Below are 24,858 nucleotides of genomic sequence, written 5' to 3'. Positions count from 1 at the left end.
AACTGATCAAAGTGGTTTTGCATTTTGCTATAGTTCAGTTGGCATTAGTCATGTCCATTCCTGTATTTTCAGTCTCTAGGATTATCATAAAGTGAACTTTGGGTCATCTTGGATAGGCGGTGAAGGGGAGCAGGGAATTTTATTTTGTGGACAGAAATCTTCAACAAAAAGGTGGAAAGGGGTTACCCTGGATCAGTCTCCAGCACAAAATATTTCATTTCAAAAATGAATATATTTTATTTTTTTAGGCAATACTTTACTTTTTCTGCAATTTGCAATTTCATTTTTTGTAAGTTCATCTTCTGGACATTCTAGTTTCAAAAGGACAGACATTCATCATCACATTGTTAAGAAGTCTAGTGCAAGTGCCGTCAGATTGTCCACATACTTCACATTTCCTAAGCTCTTATAAATTCAGTTTCCCACCTTTTCATGACATTTTCCACTGAGGTCAAGGAAAAGTGATTAGGAGAAGGATTTAGGAGGTCAGTTTTCTGGACCATATGTCTGTACTCCATCATTAAATTCACCTACAAAACCAGCAAGACAAAGACAGTGGGAACATAAAAATGGCAAACACCCTCAAATACACAAGGAAATAAGAAGAAAAAAGATAAGAATTGAAAACACAAACAACAGCTTATTAATAGGACCGTGACAACAATATTTGATCACCATCTTCTTCTTCTCTGCACTCTTTTATCACACATTAGTTTACTAACCCAGTGTGACAAATCACCAGAAAACATCCACACTTGCAAAAATCTTAACACAAAGTTAGTTCAAAGTTTTTATCTCTCGGTTTCCCTTTTCCGCTCTGCCCCGTAAATGTCAGTAGATATGGGGTTACAAATGTACACCGTGCTTTGTTTATCCTCAGTGTCTTTAACCCTCGTACCACATCCAACCTTCACCCCGTTTGCAATAATGTTCCTGACATTTTTCTGCAGGGCTGCTGCAGCCCCCGATGAGCAAAGATCAAGATTGTTCACTGATATGTGTCCTTTTGTATAACAATGCCAGGGAAAAAGACACAAAATACCTGTAAGTTTTTGTGTTTTGTTTTGTTTTTTTACAGTTGTCTGAGAGGCAATGAGGCACTATAAAAATGATGTCTGAAGAGAATATTTTCCCTCCCACGTATTCTTAGAAACACGCTTGTTTACCAGAAAATTTCCATTATATTAAATGGCTTGCCATCATGAACTAAAAGAGTTTCCAGTAAAAAAAAAAAAAAAGAGTTGCGGTCTTCATACAGCCCTAAGATTTCAGATTCTTTTTTTCCCCCTGTGAAGATGGTATGAAATTATCATCATAATAGTATTCATTACTTTACGTCAGTGAATGCCTGCTTGGCTCAGTCTGCTAACATTCAGGGACAGGCACTGGGAATGATGAATGTTGTCAGACGAGCAATTCATTTTGGCAACTCAGGTCAGCCAAGGGAATGAAAGGCACGATGGTTAGAAAAGATATTTCCATTTCTTTAATTTCCTGCCAATTTGAGAGTTCCACTGTGTTAATATTAGAGGCAATGTTTGTTTTTATTAGTGGGACAGAGAAAAATTCAAAAAGGAGGTCTTTTTTCCAGAAAGATTCAGAGTTTTTTTTTTAAACCGTTTTTCCAAAAAAATCTGTTTGGTAAGAGATCAATTCTCTTTTCAAATCATTTGAGGGCTTTTCTAATTGGCGGTCCTCTGCATTCTTTTGCCACCAGAGTGAATAACATCAGATTACATAGGCTTAAATGTATTTATTATTCATGTGAACACATTTTTATTTATAATGTAAGAAAGGTAAGAAATTTCAAATTAATTCCTGATTAGGATGACACTGAATAGCTGTTAATTATATTCTTCTGCCTTTTCAACAAAATCTCAGCAACTTGTCAGTAGTACTTTTACTTCTTGTCTTACAGTCAAGGTAAAAAGCATAAATTATAAGGTTTACATATCAAGACATAATAAAAGAAATATCTGGTCTTTAGTAGGTCTTAAATACAACCTGAGATTAAAAATAAAACATGTATTATACAGATTCATTATTTAATAAAAACTAAACCAAAACACAGAAGAAGTATGTAAAAAAAAAACTTAGTAGACCCTTATTGCTTCCGTGGGAATTAACAGGGTTAGTAGCAGCCAGGTGGTAATTATAAAATGAAGTTGATTAATTGATCATGAGCAAGTGTCTGTAAATCAGACGTTTTGCCAGTTTGCTGGTCTGGACTATTCAGGTGTGTATTATTACAATACCAAGGAGGAAATACATCAGCGCTGATCTGAAAGAAGCGCTTGTTGCATCCTGTCAATCTGGGAAGGGTTATAAGGCCATTTCCAAACAATTTGAAGCCTATTGCTTCTACAGTGAGAAAGATTATTCACAGGTGCAAAACATTCCAGACAGATGCTAATCTTTCCAGGAGTGGACACCCAAGCAAATTCACCCCAAGGTCAGAACGTGCAATTCTTAAAGAAATTACAAAAAACCTTGAGCTACATCTAAGACTCTACAAGCCTCAGATAGCATGCTAAATTTTAGAGTCCATGACAGTACAATTAGAAAGACTTGGCAAGTGTTTCTTGTTTGCCAGGAGAAACCCACTTCTATCTAAAAAGAACATGGCAACATGACAAAGGTTTGCAAAGTTGCATCTAAACAAACCACAAGACTACTTGAACAATGTCCTTTGGACAGATGAGACCAACATGAAGATATATGGACCTAATGCACAGCATCACATTTAGATAAAAACCAAACACAAAGCATAGGCAAAAAAAATTTAAAAAAAATACTTTGTGCCACCTGTCAAGCACAGTGGTCAAGGGATGATGATTTAGGCTTGTTTTGCAGCCATATGAACTAGGCACATTGTACTCACTGAGCTGACCATGAACTCCTCTGTATACTAAAGTAAACAGGATAATAATCCCAATCACACCAGAAATCTACAATAGATGCTGCTAAAGGACGTTGGAATGTACTTAGAGTTGTAGTTTTTCACACATTCTGCATTTTGGCTTTGTTTTTGTTAAATAATATGTCATGTTTTGGAGTTCATCTGAGATTAAATGATCCAGATTTTGAGACCTGCTAAGGATAGAATACTTTTTATGAAAAGTAAAGTTCATATAATCCTTTGCAGCAATAACAAACCAAAGAAGTTAAAACTGGTGTTACGTGGCAGACTGTAAAGGTAATTACCACATCTCAGCAGACAGATCTGAATATCAAAATTTGTGGCTTTCTGTTTTCCTCTCTTCATTTACTATTATTTACAACGATACCTGCAGCTGTCCAGGGAAGAATGAATTAGCCTGTGAATGAATCATCATTTATCCTGAGCCGAAACACTCGAGTCCAATGGAATTTACATAAATCCCACAGTAATTCTGAAATAATTTAAATCTAAATAGCAAAGGGTTGAATAATCAACAAGTAATGAGAAGTAAAATTGGTCATCTGTTCACATCTTGCACGATCAGCTTCATCAACAGGCATGGCTGCTCCTGTTCATTCTAAGCAATCATCTTTAGGGGTCAGTCTCCCTTCTATGCAGTTAATTTTACCAAGAGGCATGAATGTTTCAGTTCACACTGTATTACTCATCACTCCTGAGACAGAGAGGCCAGATAGCAGCCATATTCATTTATTCATGTGAGCAATCTCTTTCTTTGCTGCATAAATGCAAATTTGAGCTCGATTAGGATTTTAATTTTCTTTTTATGGCAGGATCAGACTTTGAAAAAAAAAAACAATTTAGGACTAAACTGATTTCAAAACAAGAACAGCTTGTGAGTCATTTATTATATTGTATTTTCATAAGGAATAAAATATTTTCAGTTACCGTTTGTGACATAGATATATTCAGATATACATTCAGCATTAAACACATTTGGGGAAAAAAGGCAAAAATGAAATTAACAGAATATTCATATTCAGTAAAATTACATTCAGACTTGAGCCACGCCTCTTTCTTTTTTTTCCTCCAGGGAAGCTATTCTTTTTTTGTGTGTTTTCATTGAAGTAGTTTTGTTTCTGCATCAGTTCTTCTTTCTTTCTGAAGGTCTTTAAGGCCTTTTAGTTTTCTTTCTTTGGACATTGGCTGGTTTCTTCACTCATTCTCAGTCCCGTCTTTGCACCTCACCAGGTTTCTTTTGTCTTGTTTTGTTTGTTTGTTAAGCCAAAGCACTGACCTATAAATCATTTAAGCACCAAAGAAACCAAAATCAGTGGATGAACCAGTGTTGTGCATACACATAACAGTAAGCAAATAATCCATTTGAAAATGTATCTTTGGGTAATTTGTTACCAACAACCTGTCAACAAAACATAATTGGTTCCCATTTCTTGCCAAAGATAAAACAGTTTGAAAAAAAAAATACTATTTTCTGACCATCAAGGCGATTCCCAAAAAACTATTAGCTAAAAATGTCACATCTTGGCAGGGTGTGTGTTATGTTCTTTTAAAAAAAAATTGGAAACTGGACAAGTAGAGGACAAAAGAAGTGTCAGGCCTAAAAAGCAAACTACAGCAGATTGCACATGGTCCTTCATTTGATCCATCTACTGTTCGCTGAATCTTCATCACAAATGGTCTTGGTGGAAGGGTGACTGATGTGAATTCCTTCTTAAGAAAGGAAAATAGGGAGAAAAGACTGAGGTATGCCAAAGTAGAAAAGAACTTGACCAGACACACCAGGAAAAAATAAATAAAAAATAAAAATCAGGAAAAAAATAAATCATTGCCCCCATTTGAGATTTTTCTAGCAAAACATTAGGAAATATGAGGTGGCTCAACATTTTTGCACAAATTTAAAATCTAAAAAGCAACATGCACATCCTCTAAATGTTATGCATATTTGACCTCATTACTCAACTGTTGTAAATTACTAACTTCCAAACATTTCTACCCAAAACCATAAGAGAGCCTCTTTAGGCTGTTTATCTCTCTAGAAACTGGATTCGCTTTGACTGCAGTACTAAGGATTACTATACCTTTAAAAGCAAATTTAAAGAACTTTATTTTTATGGTAGACTTGTTACAAATCCACCCACAAATTAATCAGAATTCAAAAGAAAAATACTTATTTTACTTGAGATCAAGCTATCGTCTGGCTTGACCTAAGAACCAAATGTTTGCCAACACAGATGTTAATCTTTTATACTGATTTATTTAACCATGAAAGACATACGAGCTGTAGAAGTATTCAGCAAATTGCATCTCTGTTTATAAAATGAATGGAGATTTTTCCTTTTAGAACCAGGGGTGCCTGAAATAACTCCTTCTCCTTTGAACCTCTGCGCTTGGTTGCATTTCATTGTTATTCACTCATTTGTACATGACAGAGCCCTTTTGGCCAAAGGGTAAAGCAACATCCCAAGTACGTGTCCAGCTGGAGACCTTTGTGGCAAGTCATTCCCAATCTATTTCTGTCACTGGACTAAAAGCATAAAATGCCCTCCAAAAATGATAGTTGCTTGTACATGAAAACGAATGCACTAAGACGGGAAGAGAAGATAAAGATATCGCATCTGGCTCTGGTGAATGGCGCTTCAAGTCAGGACAAGACTGTGACACTATACGACTACAAAATGTGCTTTTATTTCATGACCAGTTGTACTAAAAAATAAAAACAAATGAAAGTGTTCACCTCAGTGATTTAAAGGAGATCTGTGAAAATATGAAAGAAAGAAAAAAAGAAAAACTGAAATGACTGTGCTTATCACATTTTCACAGGAAATGGACATGTTTTCACTGTCAGAACCCAATAACACTTGAGTAGCATCCCACTTCCAGTTAGTCATACTGTGTTTGACTCTTATGTATTAGTTTTCCCTCTCTGTGAGCTCTCGGTGAGAGAATTATTACATATTTCTACATGGCTGGCAGTGCAAATTATTAGCATAAGCACCACTGGTAGATGACTTTCTGTAACAAAGCAAATACCAGTCTGAGTGTGTAGAACAAACACTTGGGGCAAACAATAACTTCAGAGAAGCACTGCATTGGGCTCTTGAGGAATATCAAACTGATTCTTGCATAGGTTTACATATTACTGATTCACTGCTGCTGTGTTAAGTTTGCAGGGCTTAAAAGCCAGCATCACAGTGTTTAATGTGTTTGCTTCTGTGCCTGGAGCAGTCAGCCTTACCGATGCCTCAACAGTGCCATCTTTTGATGACAGCCACTAAGAGAGCCCCTTCGTCATGCTCAGACTGAACGGAGCACACACTCCATAATTAAACATCACTTTATTGGCCTTCTGTACATTCTAGCAAGGAAATATCGTTCAGCTGAGTCTTTTCTGCTGGAATCTGGCTTTAAAGTCCGAACACTACTGAACACACTTGAGAGCGTTTCCTGCAGTTTATGAGCAAGGATCCCGTCCCAGTATTTACAAAGAAGAGAACCCTGGGGCTGTAAAATTTTCTCAGCCAAGTCTATCAAAGACAAACACATTGTGATGAGTTTCTCGTGGTCCATCTCTCTGAAACCGCTGGCATTGGGTGCCATGTCGCTCAGGATGACATGAGCCTTGCCGTGGGGAAGAAGCTCCAACAGCTTGGCATGTGTGGCAGGGTCTGTGACATCGCAATTGGACAGGAAGTGAGCACCATCCAGAGGCGGTATGTTCAGCAAATCAATGCCAACAACCATACCACGAGGCAACTCTGGATCTAAGGTAATAGGAAAGATAGTGACTTTAATTTACAAGCTTATTTTTTCTGTTATTTAAGGCTGAGCTACAAGAAAGACAAGTCTGGATATAAAAGCCAGTCTATTTCCTTGCACGATCAACTAGAGAAGCAAGACAACTCATTTGATAATTATAATAACACATAATTATATCAAATTATAATAGCACATGTTCTATATTATCATCAATACACGTTTCTTTTGTGAATTTTCTGCTTTTATTAATGCATCTGCCATAGGCTTCAATAACTTTCAGCTTGGTAATACATCACAGTCTATCACATCTGCTTCTGTTTTTTGCAGAGCACTGCTTTTTGTTTGTGTGGTAAATGTAGTGCAGACTCTTCCCATCAATCTGCATCACTAGGAATAAACGCCGACATGATGGATATTAAGAGCAGCTTCGGTTTCTGAATGCTAATATTCAAACCACACTGCAGATATTTAAAAACGAAATCAATCAATATGACATTTTATGATGCCTATATAATCTTATTAGGAAAATTAGGCATGAGCCACAATACTTTACGCTTGGAAAACTACAGAACCGCTACGCAATAGGGAAAAATCGGACAAAATATTGTAAGGTTGGGCTCAAAGTCGTCCCTGACATACAGTCTTAGCAAAAGCACAAACTCTAGGTTAAACGTCGTAACAATCATATCATGGCGCCCCTCCCACAAACCTGTGTGATCTCACCTGTCCTCTCACCTGTCACACCTGAATTGACCCTCTGGACTGCCACCTGGCTCCAGGCTCCAGGAGCAGCTCCGCAGTCCACCACAGTGTATCCAGGTTGTAAGAGCCTGAACTTGTCATCTATCTCTAGAAGCTTGAAGGCGCTCCTGCATCGAAAGTTTTGGACCTGGGAAGCTTTGACATACGGGTCTTTAAGCTGCCGTCGGAGCCAGCGCTGCTCCGCTGGCGTCTTACCCTTCAGTTTCTTCATCAAACACAACGAGAAGTGCAGATATCTCCTCTGCAAGGAAAACATCCACATTGTTATTACAGTGCGCAGTCACGTGTACCGCATGCTGAACTGCGCTTGCGTCGAAATACACGAGCCCCCCCTCCTCATTGGTTAAGGGCAAAATCGTTAGGTGCGTGCCTATATACGTCCCCTTACTGCAAAACATGTACACAACAAGTGTTCCTATCTGGGACAGATTGAAGCTAATGTGCCTAATTTATTTTTCCATTTGTTTTAAGTTTATACAATACTGAGAAATCCTAGGTCACATTTCTTTATTTATTTTTTTACTGTGTACAAAATCTTTTAATGTGTGGAAAACAGGCAGGCTATATTAAGCCAGACTCTTATTACAGTGCTGTAATATGTGCAGAAGGTGTGACACTGTCAAAGACAGACGAGGCCTCCCCTAATGGAATAGATTGCAGCATATGTAAAGCACAAATGCTTTCCAAAACGCTTTGGAGAGTTTGATTGGCGAATAACACATTGGCTCACCAAGGTCACCAATTCGATTCCACTCTCTTTGGGGGTTCTGTCAGGAAGAGCATCTGATGTAAAACTTTACCAAATCAAAACATATGGAGCTACCAGCTGAGGCAAGTACCATGACATCCAAGTACTCCAAGTACAGGAGACGAAGTGGCATTTCTTCATTTCCCCTGCAGTGATTTCACATTATGGAATGTTGTATGCTGTTAAATGTAGATTCAGTTGAGGGCCGGGAGACTGTCAGTAATGATCTTTACATGCAGATAGTTCTCCAGATTCTCTATAGTTCAGCCATTCATCCATTTTCCTTTATTTATTCAGTTGTTTATCTGGTTGGGTTTCTCTATAAACTTGTAATAATAATATGGGCCACAAAGATGATTTGTTGCAATTTTAGATTGGAAAATGTTCTTCAATTTTTGAATGGTAAACTGAACCTTAAATTTTACAGATTTCAGATGGAATCTTTTTTTGTAAGGCATGACTAAAGTGCATTTAAGTATTATTGCTTTTCTTATTATTACTAATAGTCTATAGACTATTAGTAATAATAAGAAATGAAAGCAAGTAAATATGCTTCTAAGGCCTGGATGACTGAGAACCATCAGAGACATAACGAAGCTTTTAGAAGCAGTTTTTGTTATATTAACAAAATAAAAATAATCAATCAATAAATTACTGATAACCTCCATTTGTTGTTGGGTTATCGTGAGATAACACGTGCTGTAACTGCAGCATTAACCAGCTGCAGTTTCTAGTCGAACACATTTCATGGTAACCACGGTTAACCGATCTAGCAAGAAAGCGATGGACCCGGTGAGCTGAGTTTACGTCAATCGTACTCATCCACGCTCTTACGTATCAGCACATCACGTGACAACCGATCTGCAGCTGCACGCGGGAGTTGTTGAACTCAAAGTATACTGTTTTTATAAGCAGTTTTTCGTCTTTTTTCTTTCGGCCACCGCTGAGAAAAAATTCCTTTTTTCAATACGCTAGCACAGTTTTACTTAGCAGGTAACCATGTTAGCACACAGCGGAGTGTGCAGCTGATTACGCTTACTGTGCAGCACAGTGGAGATGCATTGCGTTAGTTTAACATCAGATTTCTTTACCTCCACACTCAGGCGAGATGTTGAGCTCCAAGCTGCTGACCCTTGTGCTCATTGTCCAGCCGGGCAGAGTGCTACTGGGTATGAAGAAGAGGGGCTTTGGTGCTGGAAAGTGGAACGGGTTTGGGGGCAAAGTTCAGCCTGGAGAAACCATTGAGGACGCTGCTAGGAGGCAAGTTTAGTTGCGTTCGACATTTTTTATATTAAAAAAATAATAATTATAATAAAAATAGACTCACGATTTAAATGATTTTGAAATGAAGTGGTCTTAAGTGTGACGAAACTAATTGGGAAGCTACGTTTCTCATGGGGACCAAAATTGGACAATAGAAGACTGGAAAAATGTCAAATGGTCTGAGTCTCAATTTTGACTGTGACACTCAGATCATGGGGTCAGAATTTGTTGTAAACTACAGGAAAGCATGGACCCATTCTGCCTTGTATCAGGGCAGTATTGGTTTAATGTGTGGGGATATTTTTTTGGCACACTTAGGGCACCTTAGTACCAGCTGAACATCATCTAAATCATAGGTGTCAAACTCTGGCCCGCGGGCCAAATTTGGCCCGCAGCCTAATTACATTTGGCCCGCGAAGCCATACCAAATTACTATTAGAGCTGGCCTACTGGTATTATACAGCTAATATATATATTGTTTAGTATTAAGCTTTGCTTGTTCCACATTCAGTTTTTCAGCAAAACTTGTTTGAGTCCATAAGAAAAGATTCATTCTTATATCTGGAGGAATAAATATATTTCAATAAATATTAACGTTAGCCCGCGACTTTGTTCCAGTTTTGAATTTTGGCCCACTGTGTATTTGAGTTTGACACCCCTGATCTAAATGCTAATCATCTAAATGCTACCAGCCTACCTGAATATTGTTGATGACCATGTCCATCCATTTATGCACCACGGTGTGCTCATGTTCTAATGACTCCGTCCATCAGGATAATATGCTTCATCCCAAAGCTTAAATCATCTCAAACTATTTTCTTGAATCCCCACCACAGCACGTTTGGATGTGCAACTATGTTTTTTTTTTGTTTGTTTGTTTTTCTAGTTGGGTTTTTGTTTTTTTGTTTTTTTGGGGGGGGCACAAATTTCTGCAAACACAAAGCATCTTTTAGGGTTTTACAGGTGTAATTTTTATAGCCCTTGTGGTTTTATCTAAAGTAGTTCTAAATCTAGTTTAATCAGTTTCGCAGTCCATATTATCACATCAATATCCACTTTGATATCTGCCAGGGTATCAATACACTTATAGCTTTAACATGAACCATTAAAAACATATGACAAAACATAACACTGGGTTTGGGATTTTAAGACGAAACTCTGTTTGTATGCAACAGCAAAGTACCAATGTTGTGCAAGGGTTAAGAAAACGACTGAAAAAGAGGGAGTTTGATATGTTTTGAGTACTCTGTAAGTGTGTGGGGGGAAACACATTAATGTGAAGTCTGGACAATCTGTGATCAATCATCTGCAGGAAATTTGTTTCAAAGCAAAGGAAGGAAACCCCCAAAAAGCTATCGGGCGAGTTCTCAAGCCGTTTTTCCTTAAACACGTAGTGAGACCAGCTTTGTGTTTAGGATATTTGGATGCAATGGGTAACAAGACTGAGTTAGAAACACTTAGTTCTTCATGTAATGGTCAGGTAAGGGCAATACTGAAAATCATCTTAACCCACTTCTCAATCCTAGCTTCACTCCTTCCATTTAATAAGTCCTGGTCAGTGAATAGGCCAACACCAATCAAAACATTTCTTTTAGTGAAGGGAACTTAAGGTTGTGTTTGGCTTGAGTACTGGGGACTAAAAAGCTAAAATGAGGACCCTTAGATAACGTGCTGTGACTGAGAATATTGCTAGACAAAAGAGCTTCTTTTAAAAAGTGTGATTGATTAAAGAAAAAGAAAAAGAGGAAAACTGCAGTTTGTAATTAATAGTCCTAATCATATAAATTAGTGTCTGTTAATATGTTGAGTGTAATGTATAATATTCTGTGAAAGGAACGTTAAAATTCACTTGCTGCTGGCATCTACCAGCAGCTTTTAATGTGGAGTGTTTTCTTGGATGCTGCTAATGCATAATTTTTGCAGTTGTTGGTTTTTTTTTTATGATTGGGATGAATCCCCTGAAAATAAAACAAAAAGAGCTACTGCATCGTTCCAGAAAATCTGAATTTTTTTTCAGTCTTTTAAAAGTCGTCATCCCTGCCCCTAACAGTTCTTATCTCTGAAGCTCTTGTGATGAGTAAGATATGTATCAAGTGTACCTTTACCAAGATTTAACATTCTGTAAATGAATGATGACACACACGGCTGCAGCTTTCCAGCCACCAGCCAAGCACAACACCAAAACAGGAACTGACAGGACCCAGTACAAACTCTTTATGCCGGCGAGGCGTGATTGCGGATGCCGCTCAGGTGCGTCCGCCTCCTCTGCAGCGGCACCGCAGACCACGCCCTGCCACACCTTCATAGAAAGCGACAAAGCTCTTATATTAATTTCTTCTCTGACGACACATTTTTATTAGAAAGCACGTCACATATTAGTGTATTAATGGTAAGTTCATGGTTAGTTACTTTTTAAATAAAGATGGGAGAGAATAAAAGTACTACAAATTTGACATTCAGTCAACCTGAACATGCTATTTTGGCATATTTTACTACCCTCTGCAGTTTGCAACAACACTTTGACCCCGATCTCAATGTTCAGCCCACAAGCTCTTATCCAGACCTTTCACTCTCATACTAATTTTTTTTAATAATCTTAAAATGTTTTGTGTAGAGGGTAAAGCAAATGCCACAAATAGATTGTGTCCTAGAACCACCGATATCATTACTTTGCCATTTTTAGTTGCTTTTAGTGCCCGTGTGACGTCTACGGTGAGCTTATTTTTAAGACCCACGTAATTAATCATTTATTTGATGTTTTTTTCCTTTCAGAGAGCTGGAAGAAGAAAGTGGTCTCACGGTGGATGCACTCGACAAGATCGGAAATATCAAATTTGAATTTGTGGGAGAAACGCAGCTACTTGATGTCCATGTTTTCAGAGCCGACACATATAATGGAGAACCGACAGAATCCGATGGTATCACATCCGCTGCACCACACTGAAAAATGAAGAAATCCAGTGGTATCATAGTTTGAAAGTGGTTGAAATGAGAGGAAGGAGAGAGCTTGGGGTGGTGAATTTTAGTTCACTGTTGCCTATACGTTTCAGATAATGGTGTCCTATGAGAGGAGATGCAAAGATTGTTTGTTGCACAGTGCCTAACAGTTTGGCACGAAAATATTTTATATTTTAATATATTTATAATAAATATAATTGAGTCCTAATAACGTGATATAAACCATTTTTTGTAACTTACTGTTAAAGTGATGTTTGACCCAAACTTATATCAACAGTTCGTTTTTCATATCTGTCACATTTCTTATTGAAAATAATATTTTAAAGGTTTTATAAAATCAAATTTGTTGAATATGCAAATCCATCCACTTTGGTGACCCCTTAATAATAAGTGAGCAGCCGAAAGAAGCTTTTTAAATGGAGTTGAGTAGAAATGTTAAGTAGCAAGGAAAACTATAATATAGCTAATAATTGCGCAGTACTGGAGCAGATGTTCATAGTTAAGAGTTCTATGAAGTCTGTGAAAAGCATTTGACCTCCTCCTGACATCTTCAGGGGGCTTTGTTTTGCAGGCTCTTCTAGTTTTATATTTTTCCAGCAAAATTAAAAGTGAAACAAGCAGTCTGAGCAAAGCAATTGAAGCCAAATTCTTCTAATAACTAGAGTCAGGCGTCACTGGGGGGGTTTCATGGCGTTTGCGTTCCATGCAAGGTTTATGATAGCAAGAATAGGAATAGGCGTGATGTGCAAGCACTTTGTGGTTTTTGATTTGCACTACTCGGTCCTCCCTGAGTAGTGCAAATCAAAGGTAAGGTACAATAACTTACAGCAGACAGAAGATTGGAGTGTGTGTTCAAAGCAGAAGGTTACAATAAAGGTTTGATTTTAGTGATGTTTCTTATTTGAAAGAAATGAGTACATGAGGCTAGAGAGCTGAGGTTCAAAATTCAAATGCTGGTCAAAATAACTGCAAAACTCCTCACAGATTATTTGATGTTGCAGGGCTAATGACCGATCTCCTTAAAGAAGCTGTCAGGCCTGAACACATGGGCCTCAGTTTTGAGATACTTAAAGACACTCAGTCGGTAATGACAGTGAAAACTGGTTGATAGGTGTAATAGGAAAGTATAGCTACATATTATCAGATGAGCAGCAGTAAGAAATATGAGATCTCTAAAACATGAAATATGTAATGAAAGCAGAAATGGTACAAGGGTGGAGCTTTGAGAGATGTCACATGGGAAAAGAGAAGATAAAGACAAAGTTATTATGAATTTTGAAGTCTCTGTCAAATAACTATTATTAAATTTGAGAGCAGTGCCAGAAATACCAGATCAATAATATGTTTGTTGGTTTGGTCTGGTCACTGGTATACTTTTTTTAAGTACAATGTCCCTCAACCAGCTGAAAAAGCTGGTAAGCAGTAGTTTTGCGAGTTATTTTAGAAATTAGTAGAAGTCTGGAAACGGGTCTGCAATTGTCTAAACCAGTCGTATCCTGTGTTGGATTTTGTTTGACTATTTGACTGTTTTGTGTGAGATACACAGAAGTAGGAGCGTGTGTAGTATATTTGTGAAGTGGAAAGAAAAATCTATAATTGTGCTCTCAGTGGTAAAGATTGTAAATAAACAAAGAAGAGTTGATGCCCTTAGCAGGAAGAACTTGCAAGGATGTCTTTCCAGGCAATTTAGCCAAGGTCAGCAAGGTGAAGTCTGGAGGCGCTCGGCAAACCTCAGCTCCTCGAGCGTTCAGGCATTAGCAGTGAACCAAAGAGTCTGGAGGGTAAAAGAAGTCAAACAGTCAGGAGGTGAAGTGATAAGTAGAGGGAAAAAAGCTTAACTGAAATGTGGTGAAGTTAAGGGAAATTGTGTAATGTGGTTTTAACACTGATTTAACAAGACAGAAATTAAAGTTGGAAAATACTAATAACCAATTGGGGGATTAATTAAGTATGAGGTTTGTTTAGTCAAGAATAGTCTAGTCAAGCCATTAAATTAAAAAAAAAAAATAAAGATCCAACCATTTCTATCATCTTCTTAAGGTTAAGAAAGAATGAATGAATATGGTGGAGTTTTTTCTCTCTAATCTTTGACTAGAAAAATTCTAAAAAGAGTAATTTTAGTGACAATAATTATTTCAGCACACTTATGAGCGTTTTAAGGCACATCAAATAACATTAAGTGTTTGATTTTAACAGCTTATCATATAAAAGTTTTGTTTTGTATAAAACAGATAAGATAAGGCAGGAAATGAGTGCAAGTGTTATCTGCACTACTGTAATACAGATGTCTGTTGTCTACTTAGGATTGAGGTCCTAAAGCAACTTGAATTGATTTAATAATAATTCTCTCCATTCTCTGGACAGTAACTAAGAAATGACAGTGAAAAGGCAGATGATATCTGAAGGCAGATGATAAAATGCTATTTCATTCTCCGGAGGTCTAATTATTTTTTCTTTTGTTTTCTAGAAATGAGGCCCCAGTGGTTCGAACGTGACAAAATTCCTTTCAGTCAGATGTGGGCCGATGATATACTGTGGTTCCCTCTGATGCTGCAGAAGAAGAAATTTGTTGGATACTTCAAGTTTCAGGGTCACGATGTGATTCTCAGCCACACGCTGGAAGAAGTGGAGGAGCTCTGAAGGGAAATAATCGAGCTGTTACTGGTGGCATTTACATCAAGGACCAATATAAAACCTGTGAGAAATACCAGGAATAATCCAACGGCTGTTTTGTGTCATTATGCGGAGGAAACGAAGATATCCTGTGGAGGGTTTACATGTTACGCAGCTGTAACACAATTAGAAACCTTTTTATTTCTTTACAGGGATTTTTCCCCATGAAAATCAAAGCAGCACTACACTGAAAGAAAACATCCATACTCTCATTTTATTTTTAGAGTATCTGATTCAACACAATTCAGGAAGCACCTCTTTAGTGGAATATTTACAGTATATACAGTTCTGAATTCATTAGGTTTCATATTCTGTGCAGCACGTTTCCAAAATTAAGGCGATTACTAAAATAATTGTTTCATACTGTATGGGAGTTTCTTCATAAAATACATGTTTAAACCAGTTCATTTGCAATTTGGAACATAGCTTCTTTAACATGAACCCCAAATTGCACCTTTGTTACATATATTTGAGTAAAGTATATTCTCTGTTATATGTGTGTACAAAAAACCAAAAATGTACATAATTTTAGAAAAGTACAAAGTCAGACAGTGAATGAGAAGAAAATCCAGCAAAATTCAGACATTTTTGTCCGGATAATAATACATCTGTTGGCTGATGTGCGCAAAAATCTTCTTAAAAAAATTAAAAGTGATGATTGTTAAAATGGGGTGATGCAGGAGTCCTGCTTTTATGTACAGCAAAGGAGTGTATTTAGGCAGCTTTGTCTTTGGTAGTAAATCAATAGCTTATAGTGTTATTATTGACATTATGTCACTAGTGCCAGACATTATCCTTTCATAGATCTCACCTCTGCCCTTCATATTATCCTACAGTTTAAGGTCAGATGTTTGAAATAGCTTATAAAATAAAAACTGGGACGCTTGCAAATACTTCAGGCAGCGAAAACTCTTGTTGTAAAAAAAACAAAAAGCAGGAAAAGTATGCCAATACACATCCCTACGAACTAACATTTATAAAATAAAATAATATACTGGTTCAATGTTATTAAGCAAGAACATTAAGGTTTTTAATAGTCCCACCCTTTAATAAAGTCAGCCTTTCTGTCCTTTACTACTTATTTCATCTTAGTGTGGAAAATTTAAATATCACATACAGGTGCTTTAACTAAAGCAGAAATTAATGCACCAGCCTTGTATCCGTTGTAAAATAACACTTCATAGGATTTTCCTGACATGTTCAAATAATTATAAAAAGTTAATGGTGAACTGGACTTTACGCAGAAGCAGAGCATAAAGTGTTTTACGAGCCAGCTGTTCCATGCAGGTGATATGGCCAATGATCAGACAAAACAAAACTGAATGAAAAAGCTCTGCTCCCCCCCTTTAGCATTATTTTGTAGTTTGTAATCCTCAGTGGCTGTGTTTTTCCTTTTTCATCTCATGTACATTTAGGTTTCAGATGGAGTGTTTCAGTCCATTGTTACCGCTGAAGAGACACCCAAGCTTTGGCTGCAATTCACTCCACACCTCCCCCATCTAAAAAGAAAGGGAAAACAATAGTGTATTTTACTGCACAGAATATATTGCTCAATAGTTTCCAGCTTTAAAAAAAAAAAAGAAGCATTCAAGTACTTGAACCACAGAAACTGAAAACCAGCGATCAGAAGGAAGTACATAACCATTACTGCTTTGCTTGGTTTCTAATCCCAGATGAAAAAGTTCGGTCTGTTCAGCTGTACCATCCATCAGTTTCAGTAGCCAATTTAAAACTTATTTGACCTTCCTGGAGTGGTGTCGCCATAAAGGCGGATCTGTAGAAAAGTTATTTTCAAAAAACTGTCTCACCTCTCGGTGTCCTTGGACCTGGGAGTTAACAAAAGATCCGAGAATGTGCGAGGTAATCGGAAGGTAAGTGAAGATAAGCTGTGTTTCTTGATGAAGGCAGAATAGGGAGAAGTAGTTACGCAGCTCCATGGTCTGGATGGCATTTTCTTGCTGTTATTAGAATAAACATACAGTAAGATGTCTTTACCGTTTATTAAAGGATGGGAATGATTAGAAATAAAACACTTTATATAGAGTAAGCATTGTCTATTTTCATATGTACAAGTGTTGGTACTAAATAAGGAAAAAAAATAAAACATGATGAAGCTCTACTCTCATTGCCAAAACAAGAAGCACACAAATTATTCAATTACATTTAAAAGATTCTATAGGATTTAAAATTTTCCATTTTGTGTTGTCACGTCAACACTGCAATTACCTTTCATCATTCATTTATGACTGTTGTACATAATAATACATATCTCACATATCAGTCAACTAATAATCTCTGTTTTTAGAGAGCATTATATGCATTGATGGGACACTTTATGTATATTTTGTCTGCATAACCATCTCCAGGGTTTACAGAGAATGGCTTGAAAATGCTTTGTTAATGACAGAGGTCAGAGTGGAATGGCCAGGCTGCTTCGATCTGATAGGAAAGCAACAGAAAAATAAATAAAAAGTAGCAAAAGAGCGTCTCTGAATGCACAACACATCTAACCTTGAAGCAGAAGGGCTACAACAGTCAAAGACCACACTAGATACCATTTCTGTCAGCTAAGAACAAGAAGCCGAGTCTATAAATTCACACAGATTCACCAAAACTGGACAACTGGAAACTGATGAGTCTTGATGTCTGCTGTGAGATTCAGATTGTAAGGTCAGAATTTGGTGTAAACATTATGAAGGCATGGATCCACCCTGTTTCGTTCAGGCTGGTGATAGTGATGTAGAAACACGGGGATATTTTCTTTGCATACTTCAGGTGCTTTAGTACCAGTTAAGTGTTTAAACAGTCTATTGAGGAGTATGCCTGTCCCTTTATGACCACATTGTCCCCATCTTCTGATGGCCATTTTCAGCAAGTTAACATGACAATGTGTTCACTGTACTCGAATGGCCTTCATAGTCAATACATCTCAATCTAATAGAGCACCATTGGGATGTAGTGGAACAGGATAATGTGCAGCTGACAAATTTCTCTCATCCCAACATTTATTTTTTATTTTTTTTTAATGGCTCACAAGGCTATAGCTCCATTCATATGCAAACCCACACAATTATACGGTCAGTGTGTGTGTTTTCAGGGCACATGTTACTTTTATATGAACTTCAGTCACTGTAGAATTTTACTTTTAAAGCAATAAAGAAGTTCACACTCTAAAGGCTCACAAAAAGAGAAGATGAAATGATCACCTGAACAATTCGCGATTCCAGCTGCTCCACAGATGCCTGCTCTTTGTGCTGCACAGTGGCACTCATCATCTGCCTCTTCATCACACTGTACTTGTGCAATGCTTTCTGGTGCTCATGGAGGACGCCCTTCTCATGCCGCTCACAGAGATCCTTGAGAAACAAAGTACTTCTTTATTTGACTACAAATTGTAGGGAAACACGCTGTGCTGCACATAGCAACCAGGGGTAATGGAAGAACGTTATGCATGTTGTTTTTTGGTTAATAGATTTGATAGACGCTGTGGAAAATGATTTCTTGTTAACCCACCAGCTGCTTTGCAAAATCAAAAAAATTCCACCCACGAATAAAAACAGCAATTTCAATGGAGTGAGGTTAAAACAGTCCATTACATAATAGTCTGACTTTGGTTACTAAATGCACTTCAATTTAAATTTACAAATATTTATTGTGCTTCTATCAGAAAACAGCAGGCAGAACAAAAGTAACTGCCACACAAAAGGTTGAGGATCCCCTGGAGGTGGAGTGAAAGGCGAGAACCAAAAGTGAAACTCACTCACCCTGTACGACTGCAGCAAATCCAGGAAAAGATTCAATTTTTCCACAACATCATCTTCTTCTCGCCGGCCCTTAGGACATTAACAAAACAACATTTATTACCCAGTGCCAGTTTTGGACAAACACAGCAGAGCAGGTGGTGAAGATGAAAGACTGAGGGCTGTACCTGCTGAGCAGCTTTGTCAGACAGCACAGCAAACTCCACAGAAAGGCTCTTCAGCGACTGGCGCAGGGTCCCCCAGGTGCTTTGTGAAGAGGCCAAGGAGGGAAGAGGCGAGGCATCTGAGCCCAGTGTACTGCAGAAAATACAATATTACAGAGGGAGAAAGTAATATTGTGGTGTGCTAGCTGCCAAACTCATTTCAAGTTAACAACCAGGAACAGAATCACAGATAACACTGAGGATTTGAACCTTATTACCAAAAACTCCAATACCTGCGGATACTACAGAAAGATTAAGTTTATACCCGTAATAATAAAATACCTGAGCTCTTTGCCAAACATGAGGAGATCAGATGCATTGTCCTTAGAGCGCTCCACCATTTTCTCAGCTCTGTCCCGCAGCCTCTGGAAGCTGTTGTGGATATTTCTAATCATCTCTCTGCTTGTCGAAAACTGAGCCTGAATGTCAACTGGGAGATATTCCTGTAACGCAAGCGAGGCAAAGCTCATTTGTGCCGTCTGAATCTTTAAAAGCAGGCGATTCTTTATGAGAAAAGTACAACTGGAGTCATCAGCCATGTGCAAACCTTTGCCTGAGTTGCGATTCTGTTAATCATGAACTCGTCACCCGTTTTCTTACAAGTGTCACGCAGCCTAGACTGAACATCCTGTGTGGGAAGAGGAGGGTGAGGAGGTCAGAGTTTGGGGGGGGGGGACGACACAGATTAGCTAAAACAGGATGCATTGCACTGTCAGTCATCATGACCATAATGCTTACTGTGCAACAGCCAGCACAAAAGAAACAGGGAGTAAGTTAAAGAAACGACATACAGAGCCACTGAAAGTGAGGAAGGTCTTGACCAGCTCATCCTCTGAGAAGAAAGGATGTCGAGCCACCAAGTTAAGAAATCTGCCGAGGCCACGTCTCCTCCCCTCAATGAACTCCCGCTCGGAGAGCGAGGTCAGGACTGTGGACAGACGCAGCAGAGAGCAAACACGATGAGCAGTTTGACCAGGAGTGTTAGCACTGACAGAGAGGGGTGTTCGGGGTATAAAAGGGGGCAAACTTTAGCTTAAACTTGAAGTCCATGTCAATTTACTCAAAAACCATAAATGGAGAACTCTTCCGATGTTATTCATCAAAAAGCACCAATGGTGGAAAGGTTGATTTGCATATGATGATGCATTTTTTTTAAATATTCTACAGTTGATTAAGACGTAAGGGAGTCTGTGTCTAACCAAGCGTGTTTGTGAGGATTCATCAGTGCATAAGAATCTACATAAAGAGGAAACAGCTGGATTTTTACACATCACTAGTTTCTTTATTCTTATTATTTATTCTTTACCCGCCAAACTGCTTGGCTACGTGTTTGTCAACCATTCTGTCGAGAGTATACACCCAAATAATCTCCAAACAAATCTGAAGTAACAGACATGTTCAGCTAAAAAAAATAAACTGTAAAATGATTCGATGCAGAAACAAAGACCCTGACCTACCTCCTTTTAACATCCTTTTAGGTGGCAAAGCTGGCACGACTCTGTAGGCAAATCTCTGAAGCAAAACCTCGTGGAAGACATCAAAGTCGCTATAACGCCGGTAAACTGATATCTTATAACGCTGAATAAAACAAAAAGACAAGAAAATTTAAGAGAAAGAGTAATAGTGTAGTAGTTCACATAGTGTTCTAGACCATTGTAACACACATATTTAATGTATCAGGTTTTACCTGGCTGGTGACCTGGTACTCCACATGTTTGAGGAACAGGCCTTTCTTCTCAGGAATGAGCTCCACCTGGACCGTGTCTTTCCCCAGAAGCTCGTCCAGCGTCTGCGACAATGTCAGCACGTCGTCCTGAGCCGGCTGCATCCTCAGCGTGCTCAGGTCCCTCGGCTCCCCGAGCTGAGGTTTCGGTAACTCTGACAACCACACAGCAACAACCAAGATCCAATATTTGTTTTCCGTGATTGAATCAATGAATCTAGAGAGAAGTGAATTTCCCAACTGCGAGGAATGCCGATGTTAAAACCAAGACTACGTGTTTCCCTCTGTTTGTCTCCTGCTAGCCCAGTATTGTGTGTAGCATTCATGTGATCTGCTTTTCATTTCTTCTAGGACATTCCAGGAAGAATGTGAATTGAATGTAATGTACTCCCACAAATGCATAAGACTCATTCTGGAGCTGACAAGGAAGTGGCATGCAGCAAGCTGCCACACTGGCCACACCTGAAATAACAGAGAGAGCCTTAAATAATCACAGAAGGTCGGGGATGGATCTAACTCAAGCCAGCATAATGGCTACCTCAATGAAAACCATAAAAACCTCTCCCCCTGTCATCTTCCCTCTGTGGGGCTAGTGAAAGAATGCAACACTTAAATATAGCAAAGTCTTCCCTACCAAAATAAAATAAAACTAAATGAAGCCACGTGAGGCAAGTGAAATGAATATTTTATGCAGTTGGTACTTTTCAGTTTAGAGCTGTCATTTTAAAAAAAAAAACTTCTATTTAAAAGTGAAACCTTACATCTACATGGTCAATAAAAAGAGCGACATTTGTATCTTTGCAAATGATTTATCCTGACAGCAGAGGAAATGCTGGCGTTGCCGTTTTACACACTGAAGACTTTCCAAACTACTCATTAAGTAAAACATTTACTACACTGCTGTCACTGTCCCCTACCTAGTATGCAGTTCTCCAAGAGTTTGGGACTCGGTTGCTTGCCCTGCTGAGCGAGAGCAATCAAAGCGAGTGCTTTATAGAGTGATAATTTGCTCAGGAATCCATCGGAGGAGTCAAGATGCTCAGCAATCTGAAGAGAACAAAGACAATATGGCCTCAGGGTCACAATCTTACAGTCTGACAACCAAATTCAAATGTGGTTTGCATTCCTTTTGCGAAAAGTGCGCAGTATACACAAAGGCAATGATATGCAATGAGGTCAGGGAAGGGGAAATGGGAAACCTGCAGACATTGTAACTTCAGAGGAATTTCATATTGTGGATGTGTTGTACATCTCAGCATTAATGCAAACAAAAACCACGGGGCTACACCGCTATGTATTCAATGCCTACAAGCCAACAATACTTCCTGCTGATAAGATATTCATCCCACTATCATTTGTCTCAACCACTCCTCCAACTCAGGGTGACAGGGGCACTGGAGCCTATCTCACAGTGGCGACCTGATAAAATATTATGTCTTTATCTACTCTGTCTGCATTTGCTAACACTAACTCACAAAGCATCCCTTATCAAAATTAAAGTGAACAGTTGAGCAAAAATGTGGCATAGCAGCCCATTTAATTTATTAAATTGTCTCTTTGACTAAAGGCTTCAATTCACCAGTCTGTAATCCTTTTCTATGCCAGCCTCATGTCACTATAAAACTGTGAGTGCATGTGTCACATTGGTAATATGCAAAAAATAGGGATGAGTCAATGGGATATTCCTCTATTATTTCGGTTCAGTGTGGGCTGTATAGTCCATTACAGTAGGCTGCTTTGGGCCAGTGCCGGTTAATAAGTAAAAGTTACAGTTTTAGATAACAATGCAGCCTCTACCTGTCGCAGCATGAAAGCTTTAAATGTGGACCCCGCACCTGGTTTAAGACCACCTTGGAGAGATCGGTCCTTTGGAGCAGCCGCTGAAAAACCTCAACCTGCACTCTCTCATCTGTCCTACAGCGGATGGCCTCATGCACTTCCCTGTAATAGGCAGGAACTGAGCCTAAAAGAGGAACAACACCTACATAGCATCACAACTGCCCAAATATGAGAAATATGCCATCATTATAATGAAGTGGTAACCAGTGCAGGGGTCACGAGAAACTAATTTTATGAAACTACAGGATTTATTTCCTACCTCGTGGTTTTATATTACCCCTCATAGAAATTACAGGCTACTGTGTTGCCTTGAATCTTTTAAGGCATCCAAAAAACAGACAAAAAAACAAACAAACAAGAAAGAAAGAAAAAAACATCGGGAATTATTATATTAACAACTTCAGTTTTAGAGCAGTGCGGACTAGATAAGATTAATACAGCTCAGATAAGATCACTACGGGGTTTTTAGGTATTTCAGTGGACAAGGGAAAGTTTTCCAAATGGAAGTAAAACAGCTCCCAAACTAAGTAGCACTGTTCACCGCTTACATAACCTTTACCGGGAAAAATCACCAAGACTGTAGCTTTACTGGTATCAAGAAAGCATCAACTGGTGAGATAAAAACGCGCACATGACGGCTTTTCAAAAGAAGATTGATTCCGATCGTAATGTTGCCTACTCAGAAATTCTCATAGCGATTTTAGTTCGCAGGAATATTCACACTTTAAACTTTTCCGACATCGCAACGTCGAGAAAAATAAATAAATCCAATGTGGAAATCATTTGGCGATACTGTCATAAAAAGGACTTTTAAGAAGTTTTGGCACTCTACCTTCACTGATCTCTCCTGCCATGGTTCAGTCTGTCATGTGAGCACGGGAGCACCTCCATGTGATTTCCTGAAGAAAAGAAAAAAAACATGCAATTTATTTCTTAAAGTTGTAGCGATCGCTGGCGCAAGTCCGAGCCCAGAGATGAATAATCCACATGAATTAAGTGCAGTAATTTACTTACAGCCACAGTTAATCACCAATTGTGCCTTTAAACTGCATTAATCCGAACCAAGAAACGGATCTGGGGTGTGAAGAAGCGATTTATGAAGCTCCCAACTCTGTGAGACCGAGGTTTATCAGACTTGCAATGGGGGAAAATGTCTCGAAGGGGGATATTTATTTCATGGTTTCACTTGGGAGGTTTAATTTTAGTTTATTCTCTGTTCCTCATTCTTTAAACTTGTCTGCATGAGCAATGGTGCCTTCACGTGCTCCTTCTATATTTTAGCTTGAGGGATAACAAGATCCACAGGCAGAGAGTTTAATTGACGTGATCGTTGTTGCTGTACACATAACCGCACTGTTTTTAGCTGTATTATCTTTACGTGTTGTTGTTGTTTTGTCGTAGATATCAACAATAAAGCAGAAAGAGAATAGAAACATGAAACAAAATAAACAGAAAACACTCTCAGATTATCAATACACATTATTTTCAGGAATAATGTGCAAAAGGCTTGAGCCACACTTATTTCATTATATTTTGTTAGAAATATGAAATACAAATTGTAACCGTGCTTGCCGAATACTATAAGCTTGAAAGTCAGTGTTTTTGGCACGACTACCTTCATTATTTAATACAGCCTGAAGTCTCTTATGGTTAGACTTTACTGTAATTTTTTATTGTAAAAGCATTTTTCAAGAATACTTCTCCAGGCTTCTTAAAGGATATTCAAAGCTCTTCTCTGGATGTTGGCTGCCTGTTGTTTCTTTCTTTGTCAGTAATGTTGGATCCAAGCTCTGGGGAGGCTAATCCATGACTAATAGTGTCCCACTGTGGGTTTGGGAGTCTTTTTTCTGTCCAAGTATGCTTTTACTCCCGTGGCATCATGTTTGGGTTCATCGGCATCATGACAATTGAAGCTGTTATCAGTCAGATGATTTTTTTAGATAGCACCACATGCAATCTGGTGGGTGTTGGAGGTTGTTCTGATTTCATAATTCCATCAAGGTTCTGGTGTAATTTTGTGTAATTTGGCATTTTCCCTCTGTTCTCCTTCCTTAATATTTTTTAGATAAGTTTATTGCATTACTTTTACAAGACTTTTAATTTTTCTTCCCGCTGTTCAAAAAAAATAATTAACTATCTTAAACCCCTTAGTGGAGACAATTTTCTTAGCTATGACTCAATAGACAGCTAGTCATACTTTTTCCGACATTACCTGAACCTCCCAATAGCCCTACGCTGCGGCTCCTCTGGGT

The 24,858-nt window shown here is 38.4% G+C and overlaps 3 protein-coding genes across 5 annotated transcripts; 1 reads left to right on the top strand and 2 right to left on the bottom strand.

Moving 5' to 3' along the window:
- Positions 1 to 5,583: 5,583 nt before the first annotated feature.
- On the bottom strand, positions 5,584 to 7,763 carry mrm2 (mitochondrial rRNA methyltransferase 2). 2 transcript variants are annotated; one of them, XM_082531495.1, is made up of 2 exons: positions 7,400 to 7,763; positions 5,584 to 6,681 (listed from the first exon to the last, which is right to left on the bottom strand). In XM_082531495.1, exons 1-2 carry the CDS (start codon positions 7,698 to 7,700, stop codon positions 6,251 to 6,253), a joined length of 732 nt encoding a protein of 243 aa, XP_082387621.1. In that variant the 5' UTR covers positions 7,701 to 7,763; the 3' UTR covers positions 5,584 to 6,250. The 2 variants fall into 2 exon arrangements, with proteins under 2 accessions (XP_082387621.1, XP_082387622.1); XM_082531496.1 differs by having other exon boundaries at positions 7,412 to 7,763.
- Positions 7,764 to 8,973: 1,210 nt separating this feature from the next.
- On the top strand, positions 8,974 to 15,955 carry nudt1 (nudix (nucleoside diphosphate linked moiety X)-type motif 1). The gene is made up of 4 exons (XM_082531968.1): positions 8,974 to 9,179; positions 9,290 to 9,446; positions 12,222 to 12,367; positions 14,875 to 15,955. The coding sequence occupies exons 2-4, from the start codon at positions 9,295 to 9,297 to the stop codon at positions 15,045 to 15,047; spliced, it is 471 nt and encodes a 156-aa protein (XP_082388094.1). The 5' UTR covers positions 8,974 to 9,179; positions 9,290 to 9,294; the 3' UTR covers positions 15,048 to 15,955.
- On the bottom strand, positions 15,276 to 23,766 carry snx8a (sorting nexin 8a). Of its 2 annotated transcripts, XM_082531966.1 has the most exons (14): positions 23,621 to 23,766; positions 23,439 to 23,505; positions 22,603 to 22,730; positions 21,685 to 21,814; positions 20,732 to 20,922; positions 20,502 to 20,622; positions 19,836 to 19,972; positions 19,592 to 19,672; positions 19,327 to 19,487; positions 19,009 to 19,138; positions 18,845 to 18,913; positions 18,287 to 18,436; positions 16,889 to 17,038; positions 15,276 to 16,579 (listed from the first exon to the last, which is right to left on the bottom strand). In XM_082531966.1, the coding sequence occupies exons 2-14, from the start codon at positions 23,458 to 23,460 to the stop codon at positions 16,499 to 16,501; spliced, it is 1,551 nt and encodes a 516-aa protein (XP_082388092.1). In that variant the 5' UTR covers positions 23,461 to 23,505; positions 23,621 to 23,766; the 3' UTR covers positions 15,276 to 16,498. The 2 variants fall into 2 exon arrangements, with proteins under 2 accessions (XP_082388092.1, XP_082388093.1); XM_082531967.1 differs by lacking the exons at positions 23,439 to 23,505; positions 23,621 to 23,766 and having other exon boundaries at positions 22,565 to 22,674.
- Positions 23,767 to 24,858: the final 1,092 nt, after the last annotated feature.

Source organism: Aulonocara stuartgranti (genome assembly GCF_965226115.1).
Source record: "Aulonocara stuartgranti genome assembly, chromosome: 4".
Lineage (NCBI taxonomy): Eukaryota > Metazoa > Chordata > Actinopteri > Cichliformes > Cichlidae > Aulonocara > Aulonocara stuartgranti.
The sequence above is the reverse complement of the archived record's forward strand: the minus strand, read 5'-3'. Positions and strand labels throughout refer to the sequence as shown.